Below are 18468 nucleotides of genomic sequence, written 5' to 3' on the forward strand. Positions count from 1 at the left end.
ACCGAGTCCTCTGACTCGAATCCCTTTTTGAGAACCGGTACCCGTTATCGAGCCCACTATAGTAAAGAAAAGAGTTGGTTCTTTATTCGAATCCCTCAGAACGAATCCCGTCCCGACCAGAAATGCTCCGTGTGACATCGCAATAAATCAGTTACGTTGCTCAGTCATTAGGCGCAGATAGCGAAAGCAGGAAAACAATGGACGGGAAAAAGCGCTCCAAGGTGTAATAAAGTTCAAAACAAAAGGTATAATCCAATGAATAACTTTACTGAGAGATTTGAGCAGGGTACAAACTCATGAAGAACACTTTTACGACCCACCGGAAACATAGCAACCAGGCTAGCAACGCACCTCCTTTACGGCAGCTGGCGCAACGTTCTTAAAGCAACCGCAGCACATACATATATATACAACACATCTCCCTTTTTTAACTTTTGTTTTTCACACTGTATATGTGTTGTCTGTGTAATTATAAATAATGCAGACGAGGCGTGTTGGCTGAGTTCTTGACGTTTACTTTCACGGGTGACGACATGCAAGAACACTTTTCGGGGCTACCGCGCATGCTCGTCACTCCCGTTGCATGATGGGTAGTGTAGTTGTTATATTCCCTAGCTCGTAACATCTTTCCCCCTATAAAGAAATAATGTTAACTCAATAAAGTGTATTTCTTTTTTTAGCTTTAACTTTTAATTTTTTAGCATTGTAACCACATTTGCAAACAACTTTTCTCTTCATAGAATTTTCTTTCAATAAAGAAATAAAGTGCAAAAATGTCAAAGCATCATAACAAACAGTTATGTCAAATAGCAGCAGAACTGCACTTATTGGAGAGCTGTATTATTTTCAGTTTTGTGCCCAGGGGACTGATTTTATTTAACACTATATTATTATTTATACACCAATAGTGATCACAGAGACAGGTTGTTTTTGTGTTACTGTATATATTTGTTTTTCTGAAAAATCCCACTTAATATACTTTGGGTAACAACAGTCAATGTTTATTTATTTAATTTTATTTTTTTAGGGGGGTAACAGTCAATATTTATTTATTTATTAGATTAAATTGTTTTCTTATATAATAAAAGTGAGCTTTTGTTAAACCAAATATTGTGTGTTTTTTTCCATATACAACAACCTATCTGGACTCGATAAGAGAATCGATAAGGAATCGGTTCGATAAGAGGATTCGATAATAGACTCGAACTCGATAATTTCTTATCAAACATCATCCCTAGTCATCACACACAACTTGTGTGCGGATGTATACAACTGAGCTTTTTGGTTATGTGTCATAAGAACTGTGTGATGTTGTCATGTTTTAAACCTTTTAAACAGAACATGAAATTATTGACTTACGGGTGTTGGTTTCATTTGGTGCAGCTGTAGATGCAAATAGACTAATTTCTATTACTTAAAGTGCCAGTGTAATGGAAAAACAAGTTGTCTCTATATTGAAGCGGTTATCATATATATTTGATTTATAACACCGAAAGACTTACAAAGTTTGCGAGTAAATAGACATGATTAAAATAGTATGAATCTCATGGAAATTCCAGAGCCATTTTGAGAGCTAATGAGCAAACCAGTCACGTGATCTGTGACGTACATAGGGCGACAACAGATCCCTTCGCCAACAACAACAATGCTAGTCTTGCAAACTTCATGAAAGCCAAAACCGATTACTTTGGGGAAAAATGATGATCCAGAACCTTATATTTTTGAGCCTGAATATAAGGAGGACGATCTACACGTTTAAGAAGATGTGTGCTAAACAAATCCAGCTTTAGTGAAACACTAAGCATCATGTAGCAGTATTGCAAAGTGTTAAAGGCCTACTGAAATGAATTTTTTTTACTTAAACGGGGATAGCAGATCCATTCTATGTGTCATACTTTATCATTTTGCGATATTGCCATATTTTTGCTGAAAGGATTTAGTATAGAACAACGTCGATAAAGTTCGCAACTTTTGGTCTCTGATAAAAAAAAAAAACCTTGCCCCTACCGGAAGTAGCGTGACGTTGTCAGTTGTTCACTCCCTCATATTTTCCTATTGTTTTCAACGCAGCTAGAGCTATTCGGACCATTACCCCATTAATTTGAGCGAGGATGAAAGATTCGTGGACGAGGAACGTTAGAGTGACGGACTAGAATGCAGTGAAATACATATTTTTTTTCGCTCTGACCGTAACTTAGGTACAAGCTGGCTCATTGGATTCCACACTCTCTCCTTTTTCTATTGTGGATCACGGATTTGTATTTTAAACCACCTCGGATACTATATCCTCTTGAAAATGAGAGTCGAGAACGCGAAATGGACATTCAGTGCCTTTTATCTCCACGACAATACATCGACGAAGCTCATGCTAATTAGCATGAGCTAACGTGATAGCATCTGTCTCAAATGCAGATAGAAACAAAATAAATAAATCCCTGACTGGAAGGATAGACAGAAAATCAACAACACTATTAAACCATGTACATGTAACTACACGGTTAATAGATCTCAGCCTGGCAAAGCTTAACAATGCTGTTGCTAACGACGCTAAGGCTGACTTAGCAACCGGACCTCACAGAGTTATGATAAAAACATTAGCGCTCCACCTACGCCAGCCAGCCATCATCTGCCCAGCTCATCAACACCCGTGCTCACCTGCGTTCCAGCGATCGACGGCGCGACAAAGGACTTCACCCGATCATCCGTGCGGTGGCCGGTTAGCATCGGCTAGCGCGTCTGCTATCCAAGTGAGTAATCCTTTTTGTGTTGCTACAGCCAGCCGCTATACACCGACCCACCTACAACGTTCTTCTTTGCAGCCTCCATTGTTCATTAAACAAATTGCAAAAGATTCACCAACACAGATGTCCAGAATACTGTGGAATTATGAAAGGAAAACAGAGCTTTTTTGTATTGTATTCAATGAGGAAGGCATACCTCTGTTCCCCGGGCTACGTCACGCGCATACGTCATCCTACTAAGGCTTTTTCAACCGGAAGTGTGGCGGGAAATTTAAAATTGCACTTTATAAGTTAACCCGGCCGTATTGGCATGTGTTGCAATGTTAAGATTTCATCATTGATATATAAACTATCAGACTGCGTGGTCGGTAGTAGTGGGTTTCAGTAGGCCTTTAAACAAGATATACAAACAACGGACATAATAAAACAATCACTTACTGTACAATGTATGCTCATACTGGGATGCCAACTGATGGGATGTTTCTAATTTCCCATTCAGATAAAGATTTAATCATAATACACACAAAGGAAAAGTTGCTGCGTGCAGACATCAGGCACCATGTTCTTTAGCCTTGTTGTGTCTTTTTCTCGATCGCTGAATATAAATTGAATGTCACAGATGAACAACTTCACGATTTATGTGAAGCTACCTCTCTGTGATCAATGCGCCGCTAAAAATGTGTGTCTGCGGTGGCGCTTATAATAACAACATAACTCATATTTGTTTATTATTCAGGTCACAATATGTAAATGAGGCATTGTTAGCGGGTTTTGGAGGGTGTTCTGGGCAAAATAGAGAGCCCCTATTGACTCTATTGTTAGCAGACTTTCTTTAAACGGTACTTAAATGCATAAAAAAAACAAAAAAACATTTGTGTTCTTGTCTTACATTGGGATAGTGAATAATAAACAGCACATCTCTATCCAATGTTTGCATATTTCCAGTATGACTGATCTGCTGATAGGGGCAGACTGCAGACGAGTTCCCTCGTGATGTCATCTGACCCCGATTCTATGGAAATTATCGATGACATTTGGTTGGAATATTCAAATTGGCCGTCTGAAATTGCGGCATTTTGTGATGCAGCTGGGATAGGCTCCCCTGCGACCCGGAAGAGACAAGCGGTAGAAAATAGATGGATGGATTTTGTGATGGTATTTTCACATATTTTGCAGATTGTAATTACAATTGGATATGGTTTAATATATACAATGGAACACAATTAAGCTTACAAAGTCAACTTGTTTTTCCATGATACTACTACTTTAGGTTTTTAGATATCCACATATTTACAACATTATATACTTAAGCTCTGGTCTTTGTTTGATGCATTAGGGCTTTTGTCCCTTAGGGCTAACAGTGTTGTCCCTCATACTATTCTTCTCTTCCTGGCTGCTTCCCTTCCTCCTCCTTCAGGGCCTCATTATATGTAAACAGATGCTTCTGAAACCCATATCCATCTTCTGACTTGTGGTGTCGGTAGATGATCAGAGCTACAGTATGTGTCTATAACGTGCATTCTCATTCTTTTCAGACTTGAATTATAGGCAGATTAGGGTTGTACGGTATACCGCTACTTGTATAGTACCGTGATACTAATTAATCATGTTCGGTACTATACCGCCTCTAAAAAGTACCGGTACCCCCCGTCCCCCACCCCTTTTTTTTGACAGGCATGAAGGGCGCGTCGTCACGTCGTGCCATTTCTGGTTTACGAGCAGAGGAGCATGTTCGGCAACGCACAATCACAGAGTACTTACAAGCGGACAATGTGTGTAGACAGAAAAGGGAGAATGGACGCATTTTGGCTTAAAAACTAACGATAAAGGGGAAGTTATAACACTGAAACGCCCTCAGGAAGAAGTGCTTTAAGACATGGCTAGCTAGCTAGTGGCTAACGTCCTGCCGCAATCTGCAGTGTTTTAGCTACTTCTAAATCACTAATCCTTGTCTCCATGGCGACAAAGTAAGTTTCTTACAAGTATCATCCCTGCAGGACGAGGAATAGCTAAACATGCTTCACTACACACCGTAGCTCACTGTCACAATGTAAACAAACGCAATGGGTGACATCCACTGTAATGATACCAAGTACAGGATCGTATCTCGTGGATACTACTATGATTACATCAATATTTTTTAGCATCACAACATTTTTTCTTGTTTTTAAAAAATTTATATTATGTTCATAAAGTCAAGAAATACGTCCCTGGACACATGATGACTTAAATTGTGACCATGGTATGATCCTGTAACTACTTGGTATTGGATCGATACCCAAATTTGTGGTATCATCCAAAACTAATCTTAAGCATCCAAACAACAGAAGAATAAGTGGTTATTAAATTTTAACAGAAGTGTAGATAGAACATGTTAAAAGAGAAAGTAAGCAGATATTAACAGTAAATGAACAAGTGGATTAATAATTTATTTTCTACCACTTGTTCTTAAAAATTTTGACAAAATAATACAATGGTAAATGACACAATATGTTACTGCATACGTCAGCAGCTAAATTAGGAGCCTTTGTTTGCTTACTTACTAAAAAAATAAAAGTTGTCTCGTATGTTCACCATTATGTGAGTTCTGTACCGAGGATGTCATTGTGGCTTGTGCAGCCCTTTGAGACACTTGTTAAAGTTAAAGTACCAATGATTGTCACACACACACTAGGTGTAGTGAAATTTGTCCTCTGCATTTGACCCATCCCCTTGTTCACCCCCTGGGAGGTGAGGGGAGCAGTGGGCAGCAGGGGTGCCGCGCCCGGGAATCATTTTTGGTGATTTAACCCCCAATTCCAACCCTTGATGCTGAGTGCCAAGCAGGGAGGTAATGGGTCCCATTTTTATAGTCTTTGGTATGACTCGGCCGGGGTTTGAACTCACAACCTACCAATCTCAGGGCGGACACTCTAACCACTAGGCCACTTGTGATTTAGGGCTATATAAATAAACATTGATTGATTGATTATATTTAAGGACAAAATTGCAATAAGAAACATATGTTTAATGTACCCTAAGATTTTTTGTTAAATTAAAGCTAATAATGAAAATTTTTATGGTCCCCTTTATTTAGAAAAGTATCAAAAAATATCGAAATACATTTTGGTACCAGTACCAAAATATTGGTATCGGGACAACCCTAAGGCAGACCAATTACTATTACCGTACTTCGTAGGTTTATTTTTCCTATTTTCCTACCTTATGTACGGACATACCTCCAACATGAAGCGATAACAGGAAGTTAAGAGGAGCTTGCCACAGACAAGTCTGTGTTTATACCTTAAAATGTCCTAATGTATTCCAGAAGGAATTATGTTTTCCTTGATCCTGTAATTTAGAACACGCGTGCACTTTGGGATGCATTTGTGGACGATAATCTGGTTATTTAGTCATTTTGAGGTTATACTGTTGCTACCATTTCACATGATGGAATCAGTCATTTAATTAAATAGACATTCAAGTCAAGATGAAAATTTTAATTAAATTTAATGTGTACTGTAAATAGAAGTTTTACTGTAATGTTATTGTTGTGGTAGTGTAGTTATGGTACATTTCAGAATATAATACAAGCACTGACACTCAGCCTTTTACCATGTTTCAGGTTGTATACGGATACTGACATTGCAAAGCAGTATATCAGCCAATACTGATGCCAATCTGATACCTTATTTTCTCCTTTCTTGTTATAGTAATTATTTAATGGCCCATAACATACTGCTGCTTGCTCCTTTTATTTACTGCTATTTATTTAAATGCACATACATGTGGTTTTACAAGTACTTTTGATTGGTAACCCAGCAGGACATTTTAAAGATAATTAAAAAAAAAGATTAAAGTTAAACTTAAAAAAGTTTAAATTCGAATCTTGAAACAAAGGTAAAAGGAATTGTAATTTGATTACATAGCTCACACTCAAAACTGGTTGTAATGCAATCAGAGTTTTACGCGGCCAATTCTGATCACATGTATTAACTGGACATTTTATTATCCATTATTTTATTTATGGTGAGTGCTATTGACAGTGTAACAATACAATATTTAAATTACTTCATTATTCTCTTTAATTACATACAATTGTTTGCATAACAAAGTCAATAGTACATAACTAAACAAAAGCAAGAACTACCATGTATTACTCATTTAAATCCTTTGGTTGTCGCCATCAAAGCCCTCCTGTTCCAAATAATTATTTGTTGAGTTTGTAAAAATGTAATAAAAACAACAAACAATTGTTTTAAGAAAATAAACATCGATCAAATCACACTTGTATTGATCATATACAGACATTACCCCTTGGTATCGACTTCACCAATTTATGGATCGATCCACCCTCTTACATGTCGTATACTGACTGAGACAATGCTAACACAACAAACGTGTTGTTATACTATCCTCTCTCTAGACTCTTATCTAACTGCTTCTTAATTTCTTGCATTTATTTCTTGGAGTTGTTTCAAGATAACTTCCCGGTTAGCTTAGCTATTAGCATGCCTGCTGCTGGCTTGCTCTGGCTCAGTGTGTAACATGTTTAGCCTCCTCCTTCCGTGATACTAATACGTGATAATGACACTTAAGATACTAAGAAATGCAGTTTATTTGCCATAGTGGGGTGATTATTACCGTAAATTCCGGACTATAAGCAGCTCCTTTTTTCATGTGATGCTCCTTTCTTTGCTAATGGCCATAATTTAAATTGTTTTCATAGAACACAAGCAAAGACACTGAACAGTCGTGTTATTGTTTGTGCTATGGCGCCATCTATTAGACGAGTTTGCTCACTGCAGGTGCTGCGGGTTGAACGTCCACAGTATTTTCTTCTGTTTAGTGCTTTCAACTGGAAGTACAAGTGCCGTTCCGTCCTGTGGTCTCCATAGCATTTTTACTCGTATGGATTCTTCATTCATCACTCCAAACCTTTCTAACTTTTACAGTATATCTAAAACTATTCATATTTACTGAACCGTCACATGTGTGATGTCTGTAGGAGTTTTTTCATGCATATTTGTACGTGCTATCGTAATGTAATCAAGCTAGCGTTGTTAGCACTAGCTAATCTGCTAACAAGTTTACGAGTGTCTGTTTTAATATTATTAACTTACAATGGCGTTATTTTTGTATTGTTTCAGTTTCACAAATTTCTCAGTAAATTCCCCAAGACGTCACTGTGGACTTATTGAGTCTGTTTAACTGATTGGAGAGCTAGCTTCTGCAGCTAGTGGTTCCATGACAATGCCTTATGTTTTGTTTAATCAGCCGTTTTACGGCCATCACACCGTTTGGAAACCATTAAGGTGTGTAAATAAAGATTAACAGAATCAATTTGTGTAAATAACTCATGTACATTAACACAATGTATATATCATGCTACTTAATAGTACGGTGCGACTAAGATATGGAAAATGTTTCTAAAAATGTAGTGAGTGCGGTTTATATAGTCCGGAAAATACAGTATTAGTTTACGGGAGCGTCTCTCCACTGTCTATGGAGACACACAATTAGCTGCTAGCAGCTTGTTAGCCGGGGAATACAAATAAATACAGTGTCAGCCATAAGAGATTGGAGTTTGTGATCAACATTAAAAGGCATAAATCGGCAACAGCAATTACGTTCATTTTAACTTTCAGCCTGCTATTCATTCCGTGATTTAAGTATTTACAATCTTGAAACCTAAACACAAGCCATTGTTTGGCATAGTGTCATTTAAATGTCAGACTGGTAATCTGCTCAACAAGATTTGGAGAGGAAAGGAGTCCTGAAAAATTGGTTTCGTTCTTTAATCTCTTCCCTTTTCCTCCTAATCTGATCCCAACCAGGTTGACCCATGACATCAGCCTGGGTGAGTTTGAAGATGATGACCTGTCGGAGATTACAGAGATCACAGATGAGCGCGGGGTGAGCCTTAACTGCAATGGCCCTGATGTAAAGGTAAGATTAGCACATTTTACAAAATTACCTTCACACCTTTTACTAGGGGTATCAATTCTGAAAACTTGCCAGCATCACTGTTTTTCATCTGGAGATCCATCAATCCATGTTTAAACGGTTTATGCAGTTTAGGGTAAAGGGGAAGCTGAGTCCCAAGCCATCTGACACCCTAGACCAGGGCTGTCAAATTTAATCAAGCAAGGGCCGAAATTTAAAGCTCAATTTAGATTGCAGGATAACAGGATTAATTGACCCCTACTACCCACCCATTCGCACGCATCCATGTGTCGTATAATATGTAATGTTTCCTGGACTCTGTAAGTGTGCACTGATTTTAAAGATATTGTACAGAGGTGTTAAATTCCAGTTAAATCATTGGTTATTTTTTCTGGCTTTGACAAAATGTGCAAGACAGCCGGTGAATGTGTTTTTATGTGGACACCGGTTTGGAGAAAATGTGCATTTTTTAAAATTTATTTATTTATTTATTTTTTTTTATGTCTTGTCCAGCTTCTCAGGCAAATCATATAGTTGATGTAGATGCCCATATCGGCTGTTCAGATTTACTTTACAAAAGAGAAGTGTAGGATACTTCTCTTGTTGCCTTATTTGTATTTGACTTTATTAAATGTATTTATATTATCATTTGGTGCAGCCTGGCCGGAGCAGGAGGGGATAGAAAGAGAAAAAAAGGAAGACAGAGGGGGGAATTGTGGGGACAAGAGGGGGATTAGACAGAGAGACAAAAACAACAACAGCAAACACAACAACAACAACAACAACAATAGAGCAACATCAGCAAATACGACATGTACAAATATGATGGTAAAAGTAATAGCAAATAAGCAGTTAGCGAAAATAAAAAATAATACAGAAATGACAAGGAGCATTATTACACTAAAAATGGGGCAATACAAATACCAATAGAAATAGCGCTATTGATAATGAACAATACCAATACTTTACCTTTATTATCAACAATACAGTTGTTCAAATGCAACAATACATATACGTAATGATAACTTGAGATACGAAAGAATGCAGAAAAATGGAGGGGAAGAAAGAGAAGCAACCTACATTAACCTTGTAGATTGTTATAGTATCAATAGGTTAAGCTTTGTCAGTGTGCCATGTGTTATACCCAGTTTACTCTAGGGCAACAACATTAATATATGTTTGATGAAACGTGATTATGTGCATGAGTGTATGTGTGCATATGTACCGTATTTTCCGCACCATAAGCCGCACCTAAAAACCACAATTTTTCTCAAAAGCAGACAGTGCGGCTAATAACCCGGTGCGCCTTATATATGGATTAATATTCATATTTATTTTCATAAAGTTTAGGTCTCGCAACTACGGTAAACAGCCGCCATCTTTTTTCCCCGTAAAAGAGGAAGCGCTTCTTCTTCTACGGTAAGCAACCGCCCCCATAGAAGAGGAAGCGCTTCTTCTTCTACTGTAAGCAACCGCCAAGGTGAGCACCCGCCCCCGTAGAAGAAGAAGCGCGCGGATATTACGTTTCAATTCATTTGTGTGTATCTGTAAAGACAACAAAATGTCTCCTACTAAGAGACACGCGTACAAGGTTCCACTGACTTTTGATATTCATGTGAACCGCACTGTGGATACAACGGGAACACGTACGGTGAATATTCGCACCACAGGGAATGAGAAGTCGTCCTACTGTGATTCTAGCTCGCCATGCTAACGGCCAGAAACTTCCACCCACGGTGATATTCAAAAGGAAGACCTTGCCAAAGAGAACTTTCCAGCCGGCGTCATCATAAAAGCTAACTCGAAGGGATGGTTGGATGAAGAAAAGATGAGCGAGTGGTTGATAGACGTTTACGCGAAGACACCGGGTGACTTTTTTCACGCAGCGCCGTTCCTGTTGATCTACGACTGCATGCGCGTCCACATCATCGATGGTGTCAAAAAACAAGTGAAGCACACCGAAGAAGAATAATTCGAGGGATTTGTGGATGAGTAATAACTTCAGAAAGTGAGCTTTAAATGTTTATTTTGTGTGTTGTGTGACATTAACGTATGAGCAACGTTGAGTTATTGATGTTGCTATTGCTCTGCGCTATTTTGAGTGTTACTATTTTTGTGATTGCACATTTGTACATTACATTTTGGGAGTGAACAGAGTTGTTAGAACGCTGGTTTGTAATATATTATTAAAGTTTGACTGACCTATCTGACTGTTTTGTTGACATTCCCTTTAGCGTAGCGTAGGTGCGGCTAATAGCACGGGGCGGCTAATCGGTAAACAAAGTTTTGAAATATTCCGTTCATTAAACGTGCGGCTAATAACACGGGGCGCCTTATGGTGCGGAAAATACGGTACTTGTATACAGTATGTACATTATGTGTATATCTGTGTTTGTACAGTGAATGTATATGTACAGTATGTGTATATGTGTGTTTGTACCGTGAATGTATATGTATAGTATGTGTATGTGTGTGTTTGTACAGTGAATGTATATGTACAGTATGTGTATACAGCATGTGTGTTTGTACAGTGAATGTATATGTACAGTATGTGTATATGTGTTTGTACAGTGAGTGTATACAGTATGTGTATATGTATGTTTGTACAGTGAATGTATATGTACAGTATGTATATGTGTATGTTTGTACAATGAATGTGCGTGTGTATGTACGAACTTTGAGTGTGTACATATGTACTGACGGCGTGGCGAAGTTGGTAGAGTGGCCGTGCCAGCAATCGGAGGGTTGCTGGTTACTGGGGTTCAATCCCCACCTTCTACCATCCTAGTCACGTCCGTTGTGTCCTTGGGCAAAACACTTCACCCTTTGCCTCTGATGGCTGCTGGTTAGCGCCTTGCATGGCAGCTCCCGCCATCAGTGTGTGAATGTGTGTGTGAATGGGTGAATGTGGAAATACTGTCAAAGCGCTTTGAGTACCTTGAAGGTAGAAAAGCGCTATACAAGTATAACCCATTTATCATTTATTACTGTATTTGTATATGTATGTGGGAGCGTAGGTACCTGTGTAAGTGAGTATATGTGAATTTGTGTGTACAATACATTTGACTCCCAGTGTGTGTGGGAGCCAGAGTACGGCCCCAGAAAATGTGCATTTTTTAAAATATCTGCATTTGTGTTCATTAGGGCTGCAACTAACGACTATTTTGATATTCAAGTTGTCATCAACTGTCTTAACGATTAGTGGACTAGTTGTACACATATTCAGTGGCTTTTATTTAGTCATCAACTTTGAAATTCAGCTTGAGATAATTTTAAGCATGTGCTTACTAATAACAAAGATGTCTCATTTGTTCATAAATATGTATTTATACTGTAACTATGCTGCTCATTTGGCTACTACAAAAATGTGAAAAAATATTAAACTTTTGTCCATTTAAAGTACCGGTAGAGTGGAAAACCAAGTTTCCTCTATATTGAAGCTATTGTCATATACAGTCGTGGTCAAAAGTTTACATTAGGGATGTCCAATAATCTCGGACTGCCGATATTATCAGCAGATAAATGTTTTAAAATGTAATATTGGAAATTATCGGTATCGGTTTCAAAATTATTGGTATCTGTTTCAAAAAGTAAAATTTATGATTTTTTAAAAGGCCGCTGCGTACACGGACGTAGGGCGAAGTACAGAGCGGCACTAAACTTTAAAGGCACTGCCTTTGCGTGCCGGCCCAGTCACATAATATCTACAGCTTTTCACACACACAAGTGAATGCAAGGCATACTTGGTCAACAGCCATACAGGTCACACTGAGGGTGACCGTATAAACAACTTTAACACTGTTACAAATATGCGCCACACTGTGAACCCACACCAAACAAGAATGACAAACACATTTCGGGAGAACATCCGCACCGTAACCGTGAACACTAAGCATCATGTAGCAGTATTATTAAGTGCTAAACAAGAAATACAAACTATAAACATAAAAAAACGGTAGCTTACTGTACTAAGTCTGCTCTCACTTTAATGACAACTGATAGGATGTCCATATCTTCCCGTTCAGATGAAGAATTGATTTTAATGCAGACGAAGAGTTCCAAAAGTGGATGCTGAACCGTCACACTGTCTTTGGTTGTGTGTGTTTTTCCCACTCACCAGGTATAAACTGAACGACACAGATAAACAGCTTGTAGATTCCTGGCTAAATCCCCTCATTATCCAAATAAGAGTCATGATTTGTAATCTAGAATAACTTTGACGAGCCGAACGCGATGTAGTGGTAGCAGAAGCAGCGCACCGGCTCAATATGCTGCCGACCCGTGCTGCATAAGCTTCTTCTTCATTACAGTTTTATTGCAATTTGCATCCATATGTTGCATTACTGTCATCTTCAGTTTAATTGTATACTATATCAACAGAAAAAATAATGTTTATACACAGGAAATGAATTTGTATTCGATTGAATAAAGCTGTTGGGGTTTTATTTTTATCCCCAAGTAAAACACGGCTTAGTATTGGACGCAGAAAGTTTTGTTGTCACACAAGTAGGGCAGAGGTTCTCACCTAAGATTCTAGGGCACACCTCATTGCCAAGAAGTCTTCATGTACTGTACCCTCAGCAGCCCCGAAGAGAATGTTTCCACCTCCATGTTTGATGGCGGGGATAGCGTTCTTGCGATCACACTACGCATTTCTAAACATGTTGAGTCGACATTATGCCATAAGAGCTTTATTTGTTCATCTCGTCAGACCACATCACATTCTCCGAAGTTTTCTCTGAGCCATTCAGGTGTTGACAAACTTCAAACAAACCTGCACATATCCCTTTTTGAGCAGGGGGTCTGTGCGTGCCCAAGTACACAGTTACATTCCTGTACTGAAGAAAAGAAAATTGCCCCGTAGATCTACAATCCCAATTCTACTCAGACTTAGACAAACTTTATTGATCCACAAGGGAAGTTGTTCGACACAGTAGCTCAGCTACAAAGGATGGAAAGGGTAAGGGTGGAAAGGATAATGAACACAAGGGCACAAAAAGAGGGCGAAAACAAAAGGTATAAAGTAGACTTTAAATGTACCATAGTAGCAATATAAAATATAACGTACATTAAATATTTACATATTATATATACAATATATAATATATACTGATATATTATTATATTATATTTTTATATGATATATACAATATATAACAAATCCCAATTACCATGTACAATATTACAGTACCGTATTTTCCGCACTATAATGCGCACCTAAAAACCTCCAATTTTCTCAAAAGCTGACAGTGCGCCTTATAATCGGTGCGCCTTATATATGGACCAATATTGAGCCACAACAGGTCTCGCGACTACGGGATGCATAACATAACCCCAGCCTCTACTGTAGCGTATATTCTATGCGCCTTATAATGCAGTGCGCCTTATATATGAACAAAGTTTTAAAATAGGCCATTCATTGAAGGTGCGCCTTATAATCCGGTGCGCCTTTTAGTGCGGAAAATACGGTATATGTAACAGCTGCAGCAAAAAAAGGGCAGCATAAGCAAGAAAATCGAGAAATCCAATCAACTATACATAGCTATCAAACAAATTATACTGTTTGCTTTTATAATTTACTGTATATATTCTATATTTGTGTTTTATTTTATGTGCAGCGGTGGTGTCCAAAGTGCGGCTCGAGGGCCTATTTGCAGCCTGTATCTAATTTTTTTTAACGGTCTGTGGGACAATTTTTTTTTTTTAGAGTTTTGTAGGTTTATACCTCAGCGTCAAATATTTTGTTACTTTACCAATGTCACCTGCGAGCATGCTAACGTTGAAGGCCTACTGAAACCCACTACTACCGACCACGCAGTCTGATAGTTTATATATCAATGATGAAATCTTAACATTGCAACACATGCCAATAAGGCCGGGTTAACTTATAAAGTGCAATTTTAAATTTCCCGCTAAACTTCCGGTTGAAAAACTCCTTTGGATATGACGTATGCGCGTGACGTAGCCAGTAGAACCGAGGTATGGCTCCCCAAAAGCTCTGTTTTCATTTCATAATTCCACAGTATTCTGGACATCTGTGTTGGTGAATCTTTTGCAATTTGTTTAATGAACAATGGAGATTGCAAAGAAGAAAGTTGTAGGTGGGATCGGTGTATTAGCGGCTGGCTGTAGCAACACAACAAGAGGACTTACTTGGATAGCAGACGCGCTAGCTGATGCTAGCCACCAACCGATGCTAGCCGCCAACCGCATCTGTGATCGGGTGAAGTCCTTTGTCGCGCCGTTGATCGCTGGAACGCAGGTGAGCATGGGTGTTGATGAGCAGATGAGGGCTGGCTGGCGTAGGTGGAGCGCTAATGTTTTTATCATAGCTCTGTGAGGTCCGGTTGCTAAGTTGCTAAGTTAGCTTCAGCGTCGTTAGCAACAGCATTGTTAAGCTTTGCCAGGCTGAGAATTATTAACCGTGTAGTTACATGTCCATGGTTTAATAGTATTGTTGCTCTTCTGTCTATCCTTCCAGTCAGGGATGTATTTATTTTGTTTCTATCTGCATTTGAGCCAGATGCTATCACGTTAGCTCAGTAGCTAAAGAGCTTTGCCGATGTATTGTCGTGGAGATAAAAGTCACTGTGAATGTCCATTTCGCGTTCTCGACTCTCATTTTCAAGAGAATATAGTATCCGAGGTGGTTTAAAATACAAATCCGTGATCCACAATAGAAAAAGGAGAGAGTGTGGAATCCAATGAGCCTGCTTGTACCTAAGTTACGGTCAGAGCGAAAAAAGATATGTCTTTCACTGCATTCTAGTCCGTCACTCTAACGTACCTCATCCACGAATCTTTCATCCTCGCTCAAATTAATGGGGTTATCGTCACTTTCTCGGTCCGAATCGCTCTAGCTGCGTTGAAAACAATAGGAAAATATGAGGAGGTGAACAACTGACTACGTCACGCTACTTCCGGTAGGGGCAAGGCTTTTTTTTTATCAGAGACCAAAAGTTGCGAACTTTATCGTTGTTGTTCTATACTAAATCCTTTCATCAAAAATATGGCAATATCACAAAATGATGACACATAGAATGGATCTGCTATACCCGTTTAAATAAAAAAATGTCATTTCAGTAGGCCTTTAATATTCTGGGTTATTTAGCAAATTTTGTACGGATACACCTGCATCATATTTTGGTACTTCATGCCTGCTAAGCATTTTTAACTATTTGTTCAGATGTGCACCCCGAGCGTAATATTTTTTGGTACTTGACACATGTTACAGTTAGCATTTTGGCATGCTAATATTAGTATGCTAGTTGTTTTTTAAAATAATTTAGCAGGTATATACCTCAATGTCATATATTTTGGTATTTCACGAATGCTCACTGTAAGCATGCAATTGTTAGCATGCTTACAGAATGCTAGCTTTTTAAACTATTTGTCCTGGTATACACCTATAAGTGACAGTCATATTTTTTGTTACCTGACACTATTTGGCCAGCGTGCTAACTGTTAGCATTTCATCGGCACTCACACAAAAATTCCACCAAAATTGCATTTTCGAGTTTTTTGAAAAACATCAAAATAGGTTGTACGGTATACCGGTATTAGTATAGTACCGCGATACTAATGAATCATATTCGGTACTATACCGCCTCTGAAAAGTACCGGTCCACCGCCCCCCCGTCGTCGTCTCGTCATAACATTACAGGTTTACGAGCAGACGAACTTGTTTGGCAGTGTACAATGACGGAGTACTTACAAGCAGACAATGTGTGTAGACAGAAAAGGGAGACCGTACGCATTTTGGCTTAAAACTAACGATAAAGGTGAAGTTATAACACTGAAACGCCCTCAGGAAGAGGCGCTTTAAGACATGGCTAGCTAGCTAGCGGCTAACGTCCATCCGCAGTCTGCAGTGTTTTAGCTACTTCTAAATCACTAATCCTCACCTCCATGGCGACAAATAAAGTACGCTTCTTACAAGTATAATCCCTGCAGGACAAGGAATAGCTAAACATGCTTCACTACACACCGTAGCTCACCGGCATGACAAGTACAGGAGCGTATAGTTGATACTACCATGATTACATCGATATTTTTTAGCTTCACAAAATCTTCTTTCGTTTTTTTTCAAATGTATATTATGTTTATAAACTCAGGAAATACGTCGCTGGACACATGAGGACTTTGAATATGACCAATGTAATGATCCTGTAACTACTTGGTATCGGATCGATACCTAAATTTGTGGTATCATCCAAAACTAATGTAAAGCATCCAAACAACAGAAGAATAAGTGATTATTACATTTTAACAGAAGTGTAGATAGAACATGTTAAAAGAGAAAGTAAGCAGATATTAACAGTAAATGAACATGTAGATTAATAATCCATTTTTTACCACTCGTCCTTAATATTGTTGACAAAATAATAGAATGGAAAATGACACAATACGTTACTGCATATGTCAGCAGACTATTTAGGAGTCTTTGTTTGCTTACTTACTACTAAAAGACAAGTTGTCTAGTATGTTCACTATTTTATTTTATTTATTTAAGGACTAAATCGTTTTTCCATTGCAAAAAGAAACATATGTTTAATGTACCGTAAGATATTTTTTGTTAAAATAAGGACAGTAATGCAATTTTTTGTGGTCCCCTTTATTTCGAAAAGTACCAAAAAGTATTGCAATACATTTTGGTACCGGTACCAAAATATTGGTATCGGGACAACACTACATCAAAAATATTGCACTGGTTTTGAAGGTGAAAATGCCAAAATGGCCCTCGCATCCTTTGATTTGTCAGTCTGTGCTCCTTAGTGGAAACAAGTTTGGGCACTCTTGATGTACAGTAATAATCAAGGTAACATACTGTACCTGTACCCTTGAAACACAATAGGGTTCAGGGTCTGTCATTTATAGCTCATTGGAAGGCGAGTGACTTGCAGTATGAGATGAATACGGAAACTACCGGACCATTCTTGTGAGTACAAAATGATGATCCAGGACATTCACTAAATTAGCCTCAGGCGCAGTTCAGTGAGGTTGCCTGGCCCAAATGTACCAAGTCTAGAAAATCACTTATGTCAGAAGCTTTCATTGTACTACATCATGGCCGTTTTAGGTGCTTGTGTTTATTTTTAAACATATAAAAAATCAGCTGCCACAGTTAAGTTGGGTATTCTGTCCAAAACTGCGCTCAGTGGCGTACTTCCTCCCTGCGTTGTTTTGCCATGGGCAGGAAGATGCCAGGGGCAGTGGATCTGATCCAGTGGAAAAGAGACATCTGGTGAAAAGTGTTTGATGAGCATATGTAACCCCCACTGCATCCTGTCTAACTTAATAATTAATGTTCAGGAGTTTATGGGTTGTTCATTATTTCACTGAAGGCTGCCACAGCAAGTTGAGACCTGCACATTTCTTTCTTATTTTTTTAAATTGAATGTTTTAATGTTAGAGCGAGAGAGACAGAGAGAGAGAAAGAGAGAGAGGGTACACTGAGGTGATTATTCTGTCAGATCTCTTCAGCTCTGTTCCCTCTGAACCCATCAACACCTCCTCCTCCACCAGCTATAGATTCCATTTCTACTCCTGTAACCAAGGCAACGAGAGGGTTGAAGCTTATTCTGCCCCTGAGTCATTTATGATAGCAGATGAGCATTTTGATTTAAAAAAACAACATAATTTTGTTGCTGTAGAAAGATGATGACAATGCAAAAGTCACTCAAGTCATTTTGTGTGGATAGATTTTTTTACTACCGTATTTTCCGGACCGTAGTGCGCACCGGGTTATAAGGCGCGCTGCCGATGAGCGGGTCTAGTCAGGTCTGTTTTCATGCAAATGGGG

At 38.6% G+C, this 18468-nt stretch overlaps 1 protein-coding gene and 1 long non-coding RNA gene across 4 annotated transcripts in view; one reads left to right on the plus strand and one right to left on the minus strand.

The window, feature by feature from the left end:
- The window catches only part of LOC133639735 (C-Jun-amino-terminal kinase-interacting protein 1-like), an 89830-nt gene that overhangs the window by 22051 nt on the left and 49311 nt on the right, over positions 1–18468 (plus strand). For all 3 annotated transcript variants that reach the window (XM_062033321.1, XM_062033332.1, XM_062033327.1), the window contains exon 2: positions 8558–8669. In XM_062033321.1, coding sequence (XP_061889305.1) covers positions 8558–8669 — 112 coding nt within the window. The remainder of the gene's footprint in view (positions 1–8557; positions 8670–18468) is intronic.
- LOC133639751 (uncharacterized) overlaps positions 1–18468 on the minus strand; it is an 83198-nt gene that overhangs the window by 10487 nt on the left and 54243 nt on the right. The window lies entirely within an intron of this gene.

Source organism: Entelurus aequoreus, linkage group LG02 (assembly GCF_033978785.1).
Source record: "Entelurus aequoreus isolate RoL-2023_Sb linkage group LG02, RoL_Eaeq_v1.1, whole genome shotgun sequence".
NCBI lineage: Eukaryota > Metazoa > Chordata > Actinopteri > Syngnathiformes > Syngnathidae > Entelurus > Entelurus aequoreus.